Source organism: Phalacrocorax aristotelis, chromosome 9, assembly GCF_949628215.1.
Source record: "Phalacrocorax aristotelis chromosome 9, bGulAri2.1, whole genome shotgun sequence".
Lineage (NCBI taxonomy): Eukaryota > Metazoa > Chordata > Aves > Suliformes > Phalacrocoracidae > Phalacrocorax > Phalacrocorax aristotelis.
In genome coordinates, this window is record NC_134284.1 from 35,606,223 (window position 1) to 35,628,220 (window position 21,998).

General features: G+C 43.5%; 1 protein-coding gene across 3 annotated transcripts in view; it reads left to right on the forward strand.

Moving 5' to 3' along the window:
- The window catches only part of MAP4K5 (mitogen-activated protein kinase kinase kinase kinase 5), a 71,505-nt gene that overhangs the window by 23,547 nt on the left and 25,960 nt on the right, over positions 1 to 21,998 (forward strand). For all 3 annotated transcript variants that reach the window (XM_075104373.1, XM_075104372.1, XM_075104371.1), the window contains 8 exons: positions 842 to 899; positions 14,916 to 15,006; positions 16,178 to 16,242; positions 17,374 to 17,429; positions 18,681 to 18,728; positions 18,823 to 18,865; positions 20,586 to 20,658; positions 21,597 to 21,728. In XM_075104373.1, coding sequence (XP_074960474.1) covers positions 14,951 to 15,006; positions 16,178 to 16,242; positions 17,374 to 17,429; positions 18,681 to 18,728; positions 18,823 to 18,865; positions 20,586 to 20,658; positions 21,597 to 21,728 — 473 coding nt within the window. In that variant the 5' untranslated portion in view covers positions 842 to 899; positions 14,916 to 14,950. The remainder of the gene's footprint in view (positions 1 to 841; positions 900 to 14,915; positions 15,007 to 16,177; positions 16,243 to 17,373; positions 17,430 to 18,680; positions 18,729 to 18,822; positions 18,866 to 20,585; positions 20,659 to 21,596; positions 21,729 to 21,998) is intronic.

Sequence of the window (21,998 nt, forward strand, 5' to 3'; positions counted from 1 at the left end):
GGTTTAGGCTCCTGTAACTTCTGGATGATCAGCAAAAGGGGAATGCCACAGTGCCTAATGGGATCAGGTTGTGTGTCAAAAATAATACAGCTTATCCCTGGTGATGGTGCCCAAGTGATTTAGAGCTCGTTTTACTAGAGTTAACAGTGTTAATGAAATCCCCTCTTAAAACTTTCTATATCTGATGTTCCTGTAACGTTTTCCTCCAGCACTGAATTCTCGGTGTGAAGTTTACGCTGTACCTGGAGAGGGCAGTTCTGTAAAGGTTTAATTGGAGCTCCTTACCCTGTTGTCTTCTCGAGGGTTCTGGGGACTGCTTGCCTCTGACAGGATCTGCTGGAAGGAGTTTGTTTGCAGAGTTAAGTTGTTCGCAGGGAGCTGCGACTCATCCGTGCTGCATCTGCCCCTCCACCTATCGGTTCCAGTTTCAGAGCATGCTGAGATTTAGCACCATGAGATGGGTGGTTGAGCACTGCATGCTCTGACAGTCTCTGCTGCAGCACAGCACTTTCATACCACCTCAGCGAGCATGGATAGCATAAACTTCTCCGTTTCAGCAACCCTTAGAGATGGTGTTTGAGAGGCACGAACTCTCGCTTCCTGGCAGATAGCTGGGGTTTTTTAAAGTCTTGAAAGAAACTGCCAGTAATACTTTACAACTTCAACTAGGTTGGTGCTGTGCTAATACCCAAACCAGAAAATCCTCACCCAGGTTGCTCTCAGCTAACTGCGTTGTGCCATATTTGTAACACATGACATCATAGCGAATCTTTTCAGTTTGTGAGATGGTGTGAGATGCCTTTGCAGTATAATTAAATATGTCTTAACTCTCTTGTTTCAGGCTAGAAATCTTCATACAGGAGAACTGGCTGCTGTAAAAATAATCAAGTTAGAGCCGGGTAAGTTTTACATCCATTTCTGTATTTTTGAATTGTGTTTTCATTTTTACCACATGTTTATTTTCACACGGCTGTGAAGCTCCAGACAAAAGAATTATTTGGGCTTTTTTGTAGTTTCAGCAGTTAGGTGACAGGAAGCACTACAGGATGTACCATTACTTTTGGCTATGTCCTGCTCACTGTTTCCTTGTTTGTTCTTATCTGCCTTATAGATCTGTTGCATAAAAAGATGTTGCCGTTACCGTGTGTTGTTAGTACAAAGAGAAGATTAAGGGCAGATGGTAAATTGTGAGCTCTGCAAGCAGGGAGCTGTGTGGTTGAAAAGGGGGAAGGGATCAGGCAGTGATGCTGATGCCCACCAAAGGTGCACTGGAAAAACAAGAGTCCTGCGCTTTTTATGTGTCATCTTTTTTTTTTAACCTGTTCTGAGGGAGGGGGGTGAATCATACTATCATTTCCCCATGCGTTTTCTGCCACTCCTCCTAAAAGCAGGAGATGCAGGAGAAGCTCACTTGCTGCCTAAGAGATTTGCTGAGTGGAAGCCTAATCTGTCTCCTGCATAGAGAGCTGAAATCAGAAATTGTGTCCTGAGTGGAAGTGAGGAGAGGAGCTTTTTATCTCCTCAGTCATAACTCAGTCCTGCCTGGGGATATGGTATTTGTTCAAAGAAGTAATCTCTCATTACTTGGTCATTGGCATACCGTTCAAATCCCTCCTTACCATAGTCCTCTTCTGTGTCTCTGTGGCAGTGGTTTGCCTGAACTCCTGTGCTGTGCATTTTCAGGGTCCTGGCACTCTGGGATGGGGTGACAGAGGCTCCTCCTGTGAATGCATGCTCGTCCAGTGCTTGTGGAGTAACACAGGTAGCTTATGAAGCAATTAAGGGACACTGGAAATTAGTGTACAGTCACAGAGCTAGGAAGTAGTAGGATTTATGGAGACACGATGAGGTAGCTTCCTTGAATGGAGTGCTGCAGGGAATGATGCAGGGAGTCGTTTAGGCAGGAAAAAAGGAGGAAAATCTGGTAAGACACTTGATATAGGAGAGGCTGAGAGAACTGAGTGTTTTTCAGTCTGGAGGTAAGAGGTACTGAAGAGGGGTCTAACCACTGTCTTCCATGATGGACTGGCAGAGGAGCTGGAGCCTGACTCTGGTCAAAAGTGCCCAGTGGAGGGGTGAGAGTTAGCTGGCGCAGGCTGAACCAAGGGAGAGTCCAGCTGGACGTGGGGAAAAATCTTCACTAGGAGAGTTTGTGCTCTGGGGCAGGGTCCAGGGATGTGGTGGGATCTCTGCCCTTGAAGATTTTTCTGAAGTTGAATGGGCAAGGCCCTGAGCAACGTGACCCGACTCTGAGGTTAGCCCTGCTTGGAGCAGAAGGCTGGACCAGAGACCTCTGAAGGTCCCTGCCAACCTGTCTCCTATGATCTTCGGTTTTGGTGACCAGTAGTGAAATGTCTCTGGTCCCTGAACACCAGCATCCATTTGTGACTGGCCTGGTGAAAAGACTCATTTTGATGAGGAGCTCACAGTGTCAGTGTATTGCGAGCAAGTGAAGTGGATGCAGTCTCTTCCTCCATCCTTCTTAAGAAAATACATTGTCTCATTTGCTTGTCATTGCTTGGGTCTGTTCAGTCACTTGGGTCAAGAGGCATCATGGGCGCTTAAACACGAAGGGTTTGCTGATATTTGTAGGTCTTTGACAAGCGGAAAGGCTGCCCTCTCTTCTCCTGGTCTCTCCAAAGCTGCATCCCTCAGGAATTGAGCCCTGACCGATGGCTCTGCCCATCCTGCTGTTGTATTTTGTAGTTCCTCCAGCTTTATGTTAAATCTGGGCTAGCAGTACTTTTTCATATCTATGGTGCTTACCCAAATTGTCTGACCGGTTTGAGCACCTGTAACTCCCCATTGAGGACTGCGACTTGTGGTATATATAATAATCAGAGAGTCAGTCTCAGAAACGATATGATTTTTAAATTTTTATTTTAGCCATATGAATAAAGTTTCAGAGAAGACTGTTTTTAAATAGCGTAAGTAAGTTCATTTTTCATAAAAGTTTAGTATTGTCCAGCTGACTTCTAGGCCAGCTAAATTCTTCCAACATGTCTGTTACCCTTGAATAATAACTTTCAAACCTTTGATGGGAGGATCAATGCTTAATGCCTGTGCCTCACCCCATATTTCTTGGTTGTGAAATCCCAGATCAAAATTTTAAGGGAGGAGGGACAGTGTCTTTCCAGCTGGGTTTTTGGTCTTCCAAAAATTCCTTAATGTCTGTTAAAAGATAACAATCTTCCATGGAATCTCTCAAATTTTTTGTTCTGTTTTGTTTTGCTATTTCAGCCATTTTGAAATGGTCAAGCAGCTATGCATGAATTCAGGCTAACTCACCGAAGTAGTTTTTATCAAAACGAAAATGGGGTGCAGGAGGAGAAAAGGGCTGGGAGTGTTTCTAAAACGGAGTGCTTTAGTGGCTTCACCCCATCCCTTGGTTTCTTCCTCTCGAGCTCGATTATCAGGGAGACTGAAGTGCTGGTTATAAAGTGGGAGAGGAAGGCAGCGGGAGTCCCCGCCTATCACGTGGTTAGAGAATATAGGCAAAGAGCAGTTCAGGTCTACCTTTGTCTTATTTATAACGAAGACCAGCAGTTGCATCTCCCTCCTCATGGGATGTTGCTTTCCCTACTGCCCTATGCCTCTCGACCCAAGCAACTGAACAGGTCAGTACTGACCCTGCTATAACGCGTTCCAAGGCGGTTTGAAGGATTTCTGCTGAAACTTTTCATATACTTTTTGCTTTTTAGTATAAATTAAACAGGAATTGATTTAGACAGCACGTGAGAGTGACTCTCTTGCCTGGTGTTCAGGGTGATGGCTAGTCTCTTTGGTAAAACGATCACAGAAAAATCAGTTTGGGGGTTTCCACATCCAAGAAAAGTATGTTATCCTCTGGACTGCTTGGTGTAAGATTTCCCATGAGACTAGTGGTTCATTTCCAAGCGATTTTTTTTTTTAATGGTTAAAAGTTCCTGAAATCCGAACATTTTTTTCAGTTGGAAAATTTTGAAAAATTCCACTGAATAAATTAAAAGAAAGGCCTAGATTGATTCTTTAGCTTTTGTTTTCCTTCTTTCTTTAAGTTTCCACTGAAGTGTACCAGCACAGGTAAACAAGCAAAGAGCAGCCAGGCAGTGCTGGTGTTACCGCTGCTTCTGCTGCGGCTCTCATCGTCTAGAGTCAGCAAGGTCTGCAAATCCAGCTTCATGCACGCAACACAGTTCAGGTGTTGGTGGCTGTGGCTCTGTCCCTATTAAATAAACATCCTGAATTTCTGAACCTGCCTACTCACACCAGAATTAATGGCTGTATGACCTGGAGCATGGTGGTCAGCGGGCAAAACCTCAGGCCTGGCCTTAGCTCCCACCAGTGTGACCTCTACAAGCTATTTTGACTCCTTCAGCAGTCCTTTCAATCCTCAGCTGTTTGATCTCATTAGGTGGTAACCCCTTCAGAGCAGAACTGCCTATTGCTCAAGTCGTAATTATTTGATGCGGTGCACAGCATGGGTTTTCCTCTTGTTTGGGGATTGCTTGTATCGACTGAAATGCAGTACACAGCAGTGGGCAGGGTAGTTCACAGAATCACAGAACGGTTTGGGTGGGAAGGGACCTTTAGGGGCCATCTCGTCCAACCCCCTGCCATGGGCAGTGACATCTTCAACTCGATCAGGTTGCTCAGAGCCCCGTCCAGCTTGACATGGGATGTTTCCAGGGATGGGGCATCGACCACCTCTCTGGGCAACCTGGGCCAGTGTCTCACCACCCATATTGTAAAAAATGTCCTTATATCTAGCCTAAATCTACCTTCCTTTAATTTAAAACCATCGCCGCTTGTCCTGTCACAACAGACCTTGCTAAAGAGGTTGCCTCTGTCTAGTCCCCTTTAAGCACTGGAAGGCCACAATAAGGTCTCCCCACAGCCTTCTGCTCTCCAGGCTGAACAACCCCAACTCTCTCAGCCTGTCCTCACAGGAGAGGTGCTCCAGCCCTCGGAACATTTTTGTGGCCTCTTCTGGACCAGCTCCAACAGCTCCATGTCCTTCTTGTGCAGATAGTTCTCTGCACGCTTCATCCTATTGCCATGCTAACTGCGTCCCTTGTACCAGGGTATGTATTTGGGTGAAAGCGGATGAGGGGACTGAGCTAGCAGCGGGTTTCTAGGGCAGCTGGTGCAGTGAATGGATGGTAGGCTCCGAGCAACAAGGAAATGTGGTTTTTCTCTGCAAGATCTGTGAAATTGCATTAAGTTGTGTTACATAGGTGCAAAAAGCAACTGTACAAATTTATGTGAGAGAAAAAAATACATGAAAGACTATTAAATGCAATACATCTGTGACTGAGAAGTTTTTCTGAGCCATAAATCTGTGGAGGTGGGCAGGGTGTTTGGGAGAAGCATCCCAGTGTGGTCTGTTTTTTAAATACTTCCTTGGCATCCTGTGTTGGAGACGGGAAGCAGGACTGAAGGGCCCCGTACCTGCCTTAATGCAGGGTTAATTTTTAATTCTTGTTGGTTCTGTGATCACACAAAAGAGATATTTTTGAAGACTGAAGGTGGAAGAAGCTTGGGAGAGGCTCGGGGGAGAAGCTAAAACCATTGCCTTTGGGTGACTGGGACTGCTAACCTTTCTTTAGCAAAACCATTGCCTTTGGGTGACTGGGACTGCTAACCTTTCTTTAGCAAAACCATTGCCTTTGGGTGACTGGGACTGCTAACCTTTCTTTAGCAAACCAGGCTGTTTTTTATGTATGTGGATTGCAGCGATAAGGCTAATTAGGCAATGTTAAATGCAGTGGAAACCACGGCAGGGATCCCTCAGCCCCTGCTTGGCAGTGTGTGAAATGCTGTGGCCAGTGTTTGGGGCGGTGGTGCTGGGGAGAGCGAATTGCTGCTGGGTTTATCTCCCAGCGGGTCTATGTTGGGGCAGAGCAAGGCCTTAATGGCAGAAAAAGGATGGCATTAACCCATTGCTAAGGCAGTGAGAGGCTTCCTTGAGTGTTCATGTCTCTGCACCTGATCCAAATGAATTAGGTCTGTTTTCGTTTGTGAATTTGAAGAGCTGCTTTGAAAACTGAACTGAAGCAGAGGCCGAATCCTCCGCCGTTAGAGCTGAGGGAAGAGCAGGAACCATCAGAGGCTGAGCAGGCCCTACCTTTGCCTGGTGCCGCTTAAGCGCTACGGTGCAAAGGGCAAGGCTGCGGCCCAAGGTCACCACTATTGAGAACCATTTTAATTAGCACTGGTGACCATGTCTTATATGTTTTATTACATTGTTGGTCTGACTTACCACAGGGGAGCGATTTCTTCTAGGTTGTTTTTCGTTTGTTTGTTTTTAGTACGTCTTCTTTTAAACATTGCCAACCTGATCTCCATCCATCGCATGTACACCCACAGCCTCTCAGCAGAGATCTTGTTGGGGGTGTGGTTTGTTTTTAAGGAGGGTTGGCAGCATTTGTTTGTGTATTTATTTATTTTTAGTCCTCTGGGATGTCTACTGCCTCTGCAGGGTGGCTGGACTGTGCAGCAGCTTACTGTCTTTGCAGGAAGGCATGGCTGTTCCAAATCTTCCATTAAAAAAAAAAAAAATATTAATGTCAGCTTCTCCCTGCTTCAATGTTCTGACTAATTTTAAGCGTTCTGAATAGCTTTTTAGGACTATACTTGCAGGACACCATCAATTCCTGGACCAGGCCAGTGTCAGAAGCTGTAGCAGCGGTCTGTGGTGGCCCCCTGGGGAGTGCGGCCCCTTCGAGCACCAGCATAAGCTCCCGTCAGTCCATAGGGCACAACTAGGAAACGATTGGTAATGATTCAGTCACTAGAGAAATAGGCTTGTGAGTTATGTACAGCATCTTACGGAGAGGAGGAGCCTCACAGATAGGAATTAATTAGCAGATGGAAAAATAGCGAGCTTCAAACTTAATACTTGATTAATACGTAGATGGGGGAATTGGGAGCAGAAAACAAAAGACTCTGAAGCAAAGAGTGCTCCAGAGGAGGTGAGGAATGTGTTGAATTAAAGCTGCAATAAACTGCACACAATAAGATGGCAGTATTTTGGGCAACCTAGCAAAACTGCTGAAACGGCAGGCAGGGATGAACTGTGGTTTGTTTCTGTTTCTCTCTCATCTACGGCAGGTAGCGAGTGAGTTGGTAGGCAAAGAGACTCCAACTTGCAGCCTAGAACCCAACAGGAATACGGATTTTATTTCATCTCCTATTACCTTCCTTTGTTCTCCAGAAAAAAAGAAGTAAACTCTCTACTTAGAAGGTTACTGTCATTAATTTATTTGAATTTTAGGGTGGTACACTAAATCTGCTACCACAGTTACTTAAGCTGGGCTGCTAAGATCAAAATAGACAGTGTTTTTCACTTTTTTTTGGCGTAGACTGTGGAGAGCATTAGGCAAAAGTATTATGGCACGCTAATGACATTTCCCAGCATCCACTGAGTACAAATGCTTCAAATAATTTGGGAGCCAATTCTATTTCAGAAACTAATCCAACTGTACTCAGCAGTGTAGAAGCCAAAACCATCTGAAACGCTAAAGCCACTTCCTTCTATGGGTTTAGCAGATGAATCGAGGGGAGTCAATACAAAGAGGTAACTATTTGCCAGTGGAGTTTTCTGCCACAAAAGTTTCTTCCTGGGAAAAATGTAATAAACAAAATATTTTAAAATTTGCTAATGTCTATTGTAAATACTGCTGTAGTGATAAATAGCGCCCTCAGAGACCTTTGACACCCTGAGGGCTGGCAGTAATCTGTCGTGCTCTGTATCTTTTGCAGTTTGCAGAGGAATCTCATTGCTGGTTTTCATTCGGTCCGATGTTTGTGCTTTCCGTGTGAGATCCCTGTAAAGGGCAGAAGTAGCCAGTTACCTGTTTCAGGTTGGATCTTAAACTGGAGGTAGAACTGTTCAAGAGATTTTGTACAAGGGAAAATAGTAATCCAAAGGTGTGCAGTACCATGCCCAGTACATTCAAAGCCAGGTGTGGTTTGTGACATTTGTTTTGTATCTCATGGTCCAGATGCAGGTTCCCAATAGGAACACAGCCATGGGGCTGAGTCAGGCTGCGATGGGGGTTTGTCCTCTCTGGACCATGACTGCAGCACAGCGGAGCTGCACTGTCGGTCCAGGGCATTTTGGCGACTGAGGAAGGGCACTGCAGCAATGCAGCGTTACTCTTTGTATAATAAATTCCCTGGAGATGCTTTGAGCTATGAAGAGCAAGCCTAAGGCTTATTTAAACTAAGCCTGCAGGGATTGAACTGTTGTTGGCAGCACCTGGAGTTGAAGAAATACAAAAATAACTTCTCAGTACCGCTTACACCTTCACTGCCTTGTGTTGTGTAACCTGGTCAAGCTTGGGATCGTGTCCTTTGTTCATGGCCATTTAAATAGACTCAGGTTTTGTGTGCTGAGCGGCAGCTGGTCAGACACTGCCAGAAGCCCTTGCTTCCGATGCCTGTGCTCCTTTGCTGGCTGCCACCTCCCGTGGCATCGGGCTGGCATCACCATTGCCTGGGGGACACCAGCACTGTTTTATCTGGGAGAGTTGGGTGTGCAGCTCGTTCCACTGTCGCTGCGTCTGTCTAGGAGTTCCCCAGGGCTGAATGCCTGAGCTTCCAAGTGTGCCAGAGGCATTAAAGCCTGGACATGGCCTTGTGCCGTGCCTTGTCCTGAGTGGTACTGCCGCAGACTCGCACAGCTGCTCAGCCTGCCTGTGGCGCGTACACAAGGCACAACAGAGACAGCGTGGTCTTCTGATGTAGAGTGCCCAGCATTTTAATTAAATTTAACTCCTTGAAATCTGGTCTAATTTTATTTTGCATACTTATAATGCATTTATAATCTGCTGTTCTTCTTTTAGACATGTATGTATCCAGAGCAGGCAAGCACATGTCTCCATGTACTGTAAACTTCCGCTTACAGCACAGAGTTTCTGGATGAAAAAGGCCAGAAGTAGGGGTTGTGGTGGGGGATTGGAGGTATTATGAGCGGGAGAGAAGCTGAAAGATCACACATCTTAGTTGGAAGGTAATTCAGAGTGTGACACCTGGGGTGAAGGCAGGTTGTGAAGGGCTGAATTAGGGGGATGCGTCATTTGACGAAATACATAAAGAAAAATAGCAGTAGTGAGGTGGCAGTGGTGAGAAGGGAGAGTAGTGGTGGGACCATGAAAGGCTGAGCTGTACAACAGTAAGTAGATATGGCAAAGAGAGAGGAAAAGTGACGGAAGCATCAAAAAAATAGGAATATATATTATATGTTGACATGGCTGCTCATAAATAGGATCCAAGCAGGGCAGAAGAGAACATACACAGGGAAATTGTTTCTAGTGTTAGGCCAGTCACTCCAAACACTTGTGTGCTACTTACTGCAGGGCTCATGCTGCTGTGCCAGTGCATCACCATCAGCGATATTTTATATCAGTTGAGAGATGATCAGTACCATCAGTGGCTAGCAGTTGGCAGCTAGATGCCTGGCAATAAAATTCGCTGGTGGAAACGTCATTGTTTCCAAATAGCTGTTTCCTGCTTGGAATCAAGCTTCTGAGCTTCAAGTTTGGGGAATTTAAATTCCTTCTGTCAGACTGACAGGGTTCCTTGAATCTTGAGAAAAGAGGTATGGATAAAACAGCTCAGATGCTTGAGTGCAGTGTAAATGATTCTTCTTTTTAGATGTGAAACTTTGAAAACTGAGAACAAGCCTTTTAAAATCGTTGGTAAAGAGCAACGCAGGCCTGCAGGGTGGTGAAGAAAGCAGGAGTTTTATGCATGTCAGAGCTAAGGGATGGGGTGCTACAGTAATGCCTTGCATCCCCTCCACCTGCTCAAAAATATTTTGGGGCTGTTGTTCAGTTGTATTGTGTGTCAAGCCATCTAAATGGGGAGTGGAAAATGTCTCAGGAGTTAAACTTACTGAGGATAGAGGGGAAGGACTAGTAGCAAAACTCCAATCTAAGCAAAAACCTGTCTTTTGGGAAAGCCATCCCTTTCATCAGCAGAGACTGAACCCTCACGAGGTTCAGGAAGGTGGTTTGGAGTGAGTGAGTGATTGAGAGGGGAGCATAGGGATGTCTGGGAGTCAATGCAGAGCAATAGTTGCTTCTGCTAACTCAGGAGGTGGGTGTCTCTGGGGTGAGTGGCACAAATACAGTGAGAGCATTTGGGCTCATCAACGATGGTGTGACCCTGCTCTCTTTGTTCTTCAGCGTTCTGTACAGCAGCGTCCACCAGTCCTGTTGCTAAACAGCATCTCATTTCTAAATAGCAAATGTTAATTAGAGTGTTAACAGTCCCAGGTCTGCGAAGTACCTGCAGTCAAGCTCCCCAGAGAGGCTTGGCGGGAAGGCTTTGGAGTGCTCATCACACCTCCTGCCAGCCAGCCTGACGTGTCCGTCTGGCGTGTTGGGGCCTGTGAGGGCTGCATGTTGAGGGCACTAGCTCGGGGCAGGAGTGCTGGCAGGCTGGCTGGCACCTTGAAGATCTGGCCTCTTAGTAAGTGCTTCTGTCCCACCCTTTGGTGACAATGTGAATGTCTCCAAATGCCGTCAGTCCTCTCCTCCCAGTTGTGTGCGAGCCCTGGACGCTTCCTGTCTGTCCCTCCCTCTGTTCCCGCACAGCATCAGCCCTGTGATGCAGCACTGAAGTAATGCAGAATAAACCAATTTAAAACAGTAACTATGAATTTCTCCCCTGAGAAGCCTTTTGGACAATAAAGTGATTCACAGCTGACCCAGGAGAAATTGTGAGAAGTGGCTCTGGGTCTTTTTGCAGGATGGGGCCATTCAAAGCGGTCAGTGGAGCACATGAAAATATGACCAGGAGTAAACTTGCTTAAAAACCACCAAGGTCAGGCATGCTCAGAAGACTTAATAGCGCTGTGTGATAGGCAGCAGAGCCTTCCCATGCTGCAGAGTGGGGTATGTGGATCCAGCATACACATGCTCTCCACCTAGCACAACTTGGCAGGATATCTGTGCCAGTTCCACGTAGGTGAGAAGTAGCATCTGCAAGCAGAGTAACTCCGTAGTGTTAATGGGCTCTCAGTTTTCTCGACGATCTCCCATTTAAATAAGGATTTATTGTGAATTTAGCAGGCCTTACCTTGCTTAGCTTCTGACATCCGATCTGGTCGCATCACACAGTGATATGGCTGCAAGTTTCAGCAGTCTCCTCCCTGCCAGCTGTGCTGGAGAACAAGCAGCTGGTTGTGCCAAGCAGAGCAGACTCGACCGCTGGCTCTGATCGGAGGAGAATATTCCATTGTAACACTGTATTGTGTCCTGTGTGTCTCGCTGCAGAGGTAAAATTACATAATAGTAGCAAGCTGCAGTGACTCACCACGCTGCTCGTGTGATTTACAGCAGCTCCCCAAACGACGTTTTTGCTCAGCGTGCCACATAACCCATAATTGCAAACATGTGAGTAGACAAAAAGTACATTTTTCCAATTCCATGTTATTTAGCATCGAGCAATCTCTGATGACTAAAACAGATGACAATCTCTTTGTATGGATATATTGTCACCTTTGATCTAAGTCTTTTTATCTTGCTGTCTCCCTCTTGATGAAGTATTTTCTACAAATTTTTTGCCTTGCTGTTGTCTTTTTTTTTTTTTTTCATGCTATCCAAGGATACTTAATTTTTGCCCTATTCCAATGTCTCTTGCCAAGATTAATACTGCAGCTGCCTGGAAACTCTGAATTCCTTTGTTTTGAATTCATTCTTGTTGTCTTTGAATGACTATACATCTTCTCTCCTATCTCTGTGTCTGATCTGTCAGAATCATTTTCTACATATTTTAGCCCAACTTTTCTCATGGATATTTCTCCTCTTCTTTCCATCTGTTTGCTACTTTTCTATCAGCTCCCTGTCTGTATTCAGCCTGCACCCCTCTTTCCTCTTCCAAATCCTTTTTTTTTTTTCCTTTTTCTGTAGGTAACCCCATTTCTTGCATAGATTTTTCATTTATTAATTGCAGTCAGGAGGTCATCTTTTCTGTCTCCCTCTGCTGCAGGCAGGATCAGCCTAAGGCACTCCTGATATGTACTTATTCAGTGTTTTCTTAATTGACTTTTTTTTCACTGGTGGGAAATTTCACAGCTTCGCATCCCTTCGAGTTCAGTGCTGCAATGTTCCTCTGGTAGGAAAAGCTTTTCATCTATACAGGGAATGTAGGTTATTTAAGGGAATTTAAAGGCAATTTAAGCCTGTTACTAATTGTCCTATCATAAAACTGGAAGATTATCCCTTCTCCCCCCTTCCCTTATATCTTTGGAAGGTTATCTTTTCTACTGTCTGTCTTTTTCTAGCCCAAATCACTGTATTTCCTTCAATTTTTCCCCATTAGTCACGCTTCCTACCACTGATATTCCTGTTGCTCCACACGAGGCAGCCCTTGTGGTATCGACAGGCAATTCCAGCTGCTGCCTACAAGTTTTTGCTGGTATGGAAAAGCTTCTTGATCATGATTTTTGCACATTATGGTATCTGGCTGTTCTGAAATGCTGCTTCTGACATATCCAAGATTGCTTGGTTTGAAGATGGCAGTTTAAGAAGAGAGCATGGGTATACGGCATTCGATCTTCCAAACTCATGGACAGCTAGTGGTGTTAGAGAAAGGCAGCACCTTCTTTGGTGTGGGGTGGGAGGCTTTTGCCTTCAAATTAGCTTAGATTTGAGTTTCTTGAAAAAAATTCTTTAGTTTTAAAATGCTCCAGTTAGTTATCTGTGAGCATTCAACAATTTCCCTTCGGAAGTTGTCACGGGAATGGGAGGAATGAATCCATCTGATTCAAACTCAGAAATACTTTGTTCATAGTAATCATTTATAGGCAGGGTGCGTGAATTCAAGCAAAGTAGTAGCTGAAAGGTAACCCATAAAGCAAGCACAGCGTGAAATCTGTGCTAAATTTATGGAAATCACATTGCCTTTTCTTTTTTGCATTATTGAAAAAATACTACTTATGTGTAAAAAAAAAAAAAAAAAAAAGACTCTTGACATTTGAAACTCTTCTACTAATGTTTTCATGCCCCGGTGAAGTATTTCTCCGTACAATTCAAGTTCAAGCAGCTCAGGATTTACTGAAATCAGTCAGGGCGGTATTCATACAAGTGTGTTCCCTTCTGCCTTTGTGTTTCGTAGTTATTTTCTTAAGTAAAAGCTTGGTAATGATTGCGACATAAAGGTTGTGATCATTTGGAAATCGTTATACCAAATTGGCACTTCTTTTACTCTGTCTGTAAACATCTGCTACGTACCGGTGCGTGTACGGAGAGCCCAAGGTTTCCAAAGGGATTGTAAATGCCGTGGGGCTGTACCTCAGGACTGGCTGCCATCCGCGGGCTCCTGCGGGTGCCAGTGGCACCGTTGCTCAGGGAAGTTGCTTCAAAGCACAGCAAATAAAAACATCTGTTTTTAAAGAGGTTATTAAAAATATTAGCTGTGCTGTTTACTTGTTAAATAAACACATGAAGAATCCAAAGAGAATCTACAGCAGTTCTTGAGACCTCTTGGACTTGTCAAAATGATATAAATTAAGGGGAGCAGGTCAAAGCAGAACATGGTTTCTGGGTTGTACATCCCTGACTTTGGTAGTAGGAGATAACTTTTACTAGTGAAACTTTAAACAAAAATAAACATACAAAGCAATTTTTTCCTCGAGAGAACGTTATAGCTACCATACTGTCTGGAGCAGCATTTTATCTAAAATCCCAAACCTTTATCTAAATTCTAGTCTTTCATGTCTTGCAAGCTGTTACAGAAGTTTTGTTTGTGCCAAAGGAAGAATAAAAGTAGTAATGTGTATATATGCACGACCACAAAGCAAGCGCATGTCTAGGATGGCCTAATAGGCTGATTTTTGCGATGTTGCTCTTCGGGGGGAGGCTGTCAGGCTGTGCTGAAGTTATCTGATACGTCACTGCTGTTCGGGCTGTCCTCCAGAGCCAACTGATCTGTGCCTCGGTGGGAGCCCCAGCGCCGGGCTGGGTGTAAGCCTGTCCTGAGCTTCACGGAGGCAGAGCTCTAGATTCTGGGGAGAACATCCCCCGCTTGGAAATTCTCTCAATGGGATGTAATAAAAGTATAGCAGTATTTTTCTTAGCTCTCAGATATTTCAGTTTGCTTCATTGCATCCATAAAAATGATTTCTTTTTTAATTTATGACAGTTTAAAGAGGCAGAAACGTGCTAGGCTATTGCTCTGGCCATCATATATTTTTCAGTAGTTTATTTTTCCAAAGGATATTTAGGATGTGCAAATGTGCTTCTGTAGCTGTCCTCCTCCAAAACCGCACTCATAACAAGGCAGTCCGTGTTGAGGACTCTGCGCTTCTCTTCTGAGTCAGCGGTGGCTGAGTGGGTGTGCAGGCCATATGCTCTGTCAGAGTCGTTTTGAAATGAAATACTTTTAATGAAGAGGCTATGGTTTTTGATCTCTGCTGGTTTTGGGTAGGGGACTCTGGAATGAGTTTGCAGAGATTTTTTACTTTTACCACTGGGACCCTTGTGCTGTGAGCATCGTGTCCCCATAAAGCCAAATCGGCTCCAGCTGCGACGTCTGACAGCTGTAGAGGGGCTGCTCTGGATTTTTCTCCTGTGCTCCCATCCTACCGTGGGATCCCTTTGTGTCCTTTTCAAAGCACTCTCAGTGCATGCTGAGCTGTCTTAACTGATGGATCATGTTCAGGCCACCAGGCCAGCCCTTCTCTGTTGGTCTTCAAGAAATATTGGTGTCTCATGCAAAGCACATAATAAAGAATGGAAACTGAAAGGATGGTGTACGTAGATAACTCTTGCTCAACAGGCTGGTGTGCTGGAAAGCCCTTGTGAAGGGCTTAGCAATTATCCAGGTCCGTGGCTTGTTTTTATGAGTTATGTGCGTAGCTTCAGATCTCTTTGAATGTTCAGTTGTGTGTGATGTAACTGTGGCTGCTTCCTGTTTTTTTTCAGGAGATGACTTTTCATTGATACAGCAAGAAATATATATGGTTAAAGAATGCAAACACTGCAACATAGTCGCCTATTTTGGGAGCTATCTCAGGTAAACGCCACTTTATACCTGCATTTCTGCTGGTTCTTTCCTAAGACAATGCTCGGTCTGGTTTAGTACTTCTGTCTGTCTTCTCTCAGTGTTCTTCTGCAGCTTGAATTCCCTTTGGTTCCCAGTTGGCTTAAAAAAAAAAAAAAAAAAAAAAAAAAAAGCAAAGTGACTAATACTTTGTTTTCTCTGCTGGCCAAAAGGCTGGAATATTTTTATCACTAGGAACAGAAAGAAACTTTTCCCCTAGAGACTCTTGCAACATATCCAATCCTACTCATTTACAGGGCAGATTTTAAACATTTATCACTTCTAATATAAAACTAGCTTATTATTTCTCTATGGCAGAATTGCTTTTAGATATTTTATTTAATGTTAGCCTTGTGTGCTGTGAAAGTATAGCCAGTGAGTTGTAAGAGCAAAACACTAAATCTGAGCTGCTGGTAATAACATTTTTCCTAATTCTGGTATAACAGATGCGACGTACTGAGAGGCAGAAACAAGGTGATGCCAGCTGGCTACTTCTTCAAGTGCACACGTTAAATGTTATACAGAAAGCTGGGGAATATTTTCCATTTCTGTGGAACTCTGTCATTTATTAGTTGGCTCTGTGGGAATATGTATCACTGCTTTGCCTGTTTGGTCTTTTCTTACGAGGCTTCATCTCTAGATTTCTTGGAGGGCTGCATTTTTTAAGCACCTGTACAGCCCAAATGGACTTACACTGGGACAAAACGGCTAAATTTCAAATCCCCCAGTACCGTTTTTGGAAGCCAAAGAGTTGTTTAAATGTAAATTAGGTAATTTCAATTTAACACACTAAACCTGCAGTTCCAGTCTTATCTAATGTCACCTTGCTGACAGCAGATAAACCTTGGGTGTTTCCTTTGCATGATCTTTGTTGCAGTTAGGAGGTCAGAGTTAAAGCAACACCTTTTAGGTCTGATGATGTTTAAAGACTTCTCAGTGATTTTGGCATAAATTTTTCATTTTGATAGGTGAGAATTTATATTGAGATTATTAATAACATGTAAAATATGTAACTGCTAGTCATGTGTCTTTATCAAAAAGTGGTCGAGACCAATAGAAAATACTTTAAATAATCATTATTAACTCTGTTCTGTATACAGATCAATCAGCTTCTGATGCCTGTGTTTTAACTTTCTTTTGATAGCCGTGAGAAGCTGTGGATATGCATGGAATACTGCGGTGGGGGATCCCTGCAAGATATTTACCATGGTACTTTGAAACTTATTTTAACATCAGTACATTTTGGAAATTTTCTGCCAAGAAAAAAAATAAATAATAAGCAAACTAACAGGGAATGGTTGGTACTGGCTGAGCACTGCACGTGGTTTTCCTTAGGGCATGAACAGTGGGGGGCTTTTTAGCTACAATCAACAGATTTTGTTGAGAGCACTTCTCAAATATGGTGACTGCCATTTTGGGCTAATACCCTGTCGTTCTAGGGCGGAACATGCTTTATTTTTTAATCATCACACTGCTTATTTTTATCCACGATGCTTAGGGGACTGACCCAAAGAGCTTGAGCTGTTCCGGTGGAGAGCTCTTCATAGCTGCAGTTGCTGTACGCTGGAAGCTCGCCTGGGTCTTGGCCTTTCTCAGCCCAGGTCTCCGAATGCCACATGCATTCACAGCCAGAAGTCACACTAATTGGGGACGGTTACTGTACATGGTGTGAGGAAGCAGTTTTTACTGGGAAATCTCTACATTTGATCTTTAATGGGTAGAAATGCCTTGTTGTTCTTGCTCCTGTGCAGTACTGGACCACTCTTTTATTATTATTTTCCCCTCTGAGGTTTCATCTGGAGTTGTTGATTCTGTAGACGGATTTATTGGAGTTGTGGGAAAAACAGTCTGGGGGCTTGCCCTGCCTTTAAATTATAACATGGAGTTTTTGAATACTAGAGCTCTTTTTGCTTTATTTTTTTAGCCAGTTAGTACAAATAGCTTTAAAACAGTTCAAAGTCTTGTAGGCCCCTAGTATAGAACATTGCCATTTATAATATTAAAAAGTTAGCAGAAGTCACTTCCATTGTTTTTTACCTTCCTCAGGGTACAGGGTATTACATTACTATGAAGTCACTTGTTAAATGATAATTAGATTTCTGTCAAAACAGGTTTTCTTCGCTCTGTGGGTTTTATGTTCTGTTATTGTGCTGGTTTTCTTACAGAAAGCCTTTCTGTCAAACAAGCAAACAAACCCCGCTCTTCCGCTCAGAGTAAAATACAGTTCATATAAAGTCGGTCTTTAACTTCTGCATGGAGAAACTACTTTTTGGCTGCCTCACAACCTTATTTCTGTGTTGTATATTGTAGACTTACACGCTTTTTAATCTTTGTTTTCAGTAACAGGACCTCTGTCAGAGTTACAAATCGCATATGTATGCAGAGAAACTTTACAGGTACTGTACTTCCCCAGGTGTATGATAAAGTGTTTGCTCCATGTATAGAAAGTAGATACATAAGATGATTTCAGAAGGTGCTGCAGTACCATCACTTACCTTTGTTAGCACAGGGAATCTAGCTGAAACCAATTAACCGGGGTTAATCTGTGCGCCTCCATATCGTAAATAAAAATTAGCAAGAAACTCCAGTAGCGTAGTGCAAACATCTGCTTAAAACCATTGTCAGAGCGGTGCTGCCTCTGTGCTGTAATTTGCAAAGGAGTTTACGGAAGAGTAGCCGTCTCTCTGGGTCCCACTGCAGGACCGAAATACTGAACCTCAGTCCTGCTCCTGTTTCTTTCATCAGACATCAGACACCCTGGTGGTGTCAGGGAAACTGTGGAAGACGGATCTGTGCAGGTTGTGACCACAGTGTTGTGTGGGCTGTTTTCAGCCGTTGTTCTAACACAGTGATTCAGTGCAGCAGTTTAGGACAAATTTTTTAATCTTGTTGCAGAAAACAACTAATATCTAGAAAGCAAGGGTAAGCAGCTGAGTAATGGAAGAAAATTTAAAAAGGCACATTTTAAACTGCCTGCTCAATCTGTGGCAGTAAATACTAATAATTTGCAGAGGAAGACTACTGCAACCAGATGACTAAAATTAGTTTTCATTTTGTGATTGCTAATAACTGTACAAATCCAAGATAAGATGGTGCAGGCAGCTTGTTTCTTAAAGGAACTTTTCTCTCCCTGCTCTGTGGATCCGTGAATAATTACATGAGAGAATCACGGGGATGCACACCTTTCCCTGAAGCGGTGGCTGAACTGGTCACAGCCAGAGGCAGGGGTGTAGACCCGTGAACTAATCTGCTCGGCAGTTGTGGTCCTGATCCCTTCTTACTGCAGGGACTTGTATTGCTGGAAGGGCAGCTTAAAGGCTAAACACCCGCTTGTTGAAACCTTCACAACTTCAAAAATATAGTTAATTTTAGTAAAGGGAAAACCTGATGTATCTGGAAGTTTGTTTTGAAAATACATGTACATTTGTGTAAAATGTTACACCATAAGTGGTTTAAACAAGTCTTCACATGTGCTAGCCGGAGCTGGGAGAGATGAAGAACAGAATCCAGCCTACATCTTATCTGCAAAGCTCAAATTTCTCCACTTTCAAATAAAATACACAGAGTAATTTAAATTTATTAAATGGGACTAGCTTTGTAGTATGTTAACAAATGGCAGAATGATGTGTTGTGTCTCTTATTTCCAGGGTCTTGCTTATTTGCATATGAAGGGCAAAATGCATAGAGACATAAAGGTAACTTGGAACTTTGCGAAGCTTATCTTAAACTTTCTAGTGCAGAAAAATATTCCTGATAAAGATTTTTAACTTCCTATTTATTATGTTTTAGGGTGCAAATATTCTACTAACAGACCATGGAGATGTCAAGTTAGGTAAGTTGCTTGAATTTAATAATAAGACAGAAAGCAAATGGGAACATTTTAAATTTGATCAATCAAAAGCTACAGTACCAGCTGGGAGACTTTAATTTAGCAAATTGCCTTTTACTTTTATCATTCCATTAAGATAAAAAAATAACCAGACTGTAGAGACCATGCCACCCAGGAAGAATATTCAGCTTTTGTAAGGCTTTGTTTTGTGTTGAACAGCACACGCACAGCAAAGATTGAACTTGCTACAAATGATAAAGCGTAACACAGCACATCTCCTTATTGCAGTTGGTTTTATTAGATACTGTTGTCAGTGACATGCACCTTTTGGTGTTGTACTGTAGGATGTTCTTATTCTTAGTTGGGGCATTAGTTGATGATAGAAACATGTATCCATGGGCTTTTGTACATAGGAGATGAGAAGTTTTGCATTCTGTCAGGAAGTTACAGATAATTTCTCTTTTCAACCACCAATCCTTGAAGCCTCCCTGGACTTTGCCAGGTTGGAGTTACCGGGATATTAACTTGCCTGTTCCCAGCTGGAATGGCAGTTGTCCCTCAGATCCTCCAAGGATCCACTGTGTGAGACAGTGGCAGCCTATGGAAAAGTGGGGTCTGATCCTGGCTGTGCCTCTAGACCGGTGTATGACGTTGGGCATTTCCATGCGGGTGGAGAAGAGGAAACTCTCCTCTCTTGCAAGCGCTCTGAGGTCTGCAGATGAAAACTCAGAAGAGATCTGTATTTCTGGCTTCCTCCAGTGACGCTTTGCAATTAGCGTAGCACAAACAGGCTGAATCTCTTGTTACCAGAGTGCGCTGCCTTCAAAACCCCTTCCTGCTCATCTGATGCCTCGCTTCACAGGAGCCTACATGTAGTTAGGGCTCTGCAGGAAGCAGGGAGCCAACATCCTGAGAGAAGGAATGGGATGCTCATCATCTTGCTGTGTCCTGTGTTGGACTCGGGGCAGTTGTGCATTATCTGCATTGCTGCTTCTCAGAAGAGCTGTGTGGTTCAACACATTTACTCCCCTGAGGTGAACCAGGAGTGCATGCCTAGGAAAGTATGTTTTTTTAAAGAAGAAGGGGAAATAAAGAGTAAAACCTTGAAACTGATAAGAGATTCCGCTAACTGCATTAAACTTGGGTTATGGACTGATACCTTCCTTTTGCCTGCTAAGCTAGTTAGATCTGCCCACAATTATCCTCCAGCTATCGTACCTCAAATGCAATAAAAATAAAAAGGACTTAAATGAGTTTTGGCTCTGCAAGACCACCTGATTATCTGCAGCTTGGAGAGTGAGGGATTATTGTCCCCTAGACAGAGCCTCCACAAATGAGAACAGATGGCCCCCCGCAGTTCCTCCATAAGTAATACAGAAATCGAACCATTTCCAAAGCATGATGCTATTTTTCCTCTTGAATATTAAATTGAATAGTCACTAAATTTTGCGAGGTTGCTTGGTTGCTGTATTGCGAGACAGAAAAACAGCTAGGGGAGGAACAGGACCATGGGTGAGCTCTATGTAGAAAACGATCTTTTCAGTTTGGAGTCCTGTCAGTCAAGGCATTAGCTGATCTCATTATTAATCTTTAGCTGTTGAGGCTTAAAGAATTTTTAATTTGGAGAAGAAATGTGATTGTTCTTTCATAATATGGCATTTCCTAGAGTAGAATTGAGGTCTTAAAATGAGATTTCTAAGTCTACCATAATTTTATTTTCCAGCTGACTTCGGTGTAGCAGCAAAAATAACAGCCACCATTGCGAAGAGGAAATCATTTATTGGTACCCCTTACTGGTAATAAACTACTGTGATTGCTATGACTGCCTGCAAAGCTAAGTCTGTATTTATGCCAAGAACACTAAAATACACACACTGAAGTGCACACAAGTATTTTTAAATATATTTAGCAATTGCATAAATTCCTTTTCTTCCAAGCAAAATACCCAATGGGTAGAAGTCTGGGAAGCACTGACTGTAGCTGACCTGTTGCTGTAACACAAGCTACCTGATAGCTGAGGCAGGATTGCTGTTTCTCCCAAGCTGATTAATGCAGAACATTCTCCCCATTTTCTGGATACGTAATGGTCGTTCCGTTTCTCGGCAGCGTCTTACGCTTTTAGCGAATTAACTAAGCAATGTCTTTTCAATTTCCATGCAGAACGAAGGGTGAAGTTTAAAATCTGTTTTTCTATCTTTTAATAATCTCCGCTGATAAATGTCTGCACAAGACAGCATTTAATATGCAAATATATCATTGTTAATCTTGAGCTGGATTATATATGCAAATTTAACTGCTGTTGGTTTCTCGCATTACTGTGATGTAGCTGAGATGCCTGGGGCCGTATTCTTGGTATAACTGAACATGTACATACAGCTTAATCCAGACAATGGCTTTTAATTGTTTGCTGCCCTCTTTATCCTGTTGGAGAAGGAGGACTGAGGGCAGGAAGATTATCTGGTCATTAAAGCATTTCACCAGGAATCATGAGACCGGTTCTATTCCTAGTGCTGCTGTCCAGCCCATGACCTCGGGCAAAGCACATCACCTCTGTGTGCTTCTCCGCTCCCCTGATGTCGGGTGAGGGGAGGGGGGACCTCAGGCTTTTCCCTGATTTACGCTCTTTGCTGGGGTTTCTGCTCTAGGGTTATGTGACGTGCTTTGTGCCTCCTGCGTGCGGGCACTGTTGAGAAGCGGTTGGTGCTCTCACTAAATGATGCCTTTGCTTTTAAAGGATGGCCCCAGAAGTTGCAGCGGTGGAGAAGAACGGTGGATATAACCAGCTCTGCGATATCTGGGCGGTTGGCATTACAGCGATTGAACTTGCAGAGCTTCAGCCGCCCATGTTTGATCTTCACCCGATGAGGTCTGCTGGCTGGGGAGCTCGCTTACCTCCAGGGGCCCTTCAGTCCCAGTAGATATAGCTTAACCTTCTCCATAGCTCAGACCTAGAAACTCACACTAGGATTCCTTCATTAAACATCTACTTTCTGTGTGAGTTGTGTCTGTTTATAAGACATCGGTCTGAAGCTACAGGCTTAAATTTAGAATTGAAATTCATCGTTGAAATTTTTAATTTAAAAAAAAATCCCAAACAACTTTGTAGTGTCAACAACAACTGTGACTAAGAACAGGT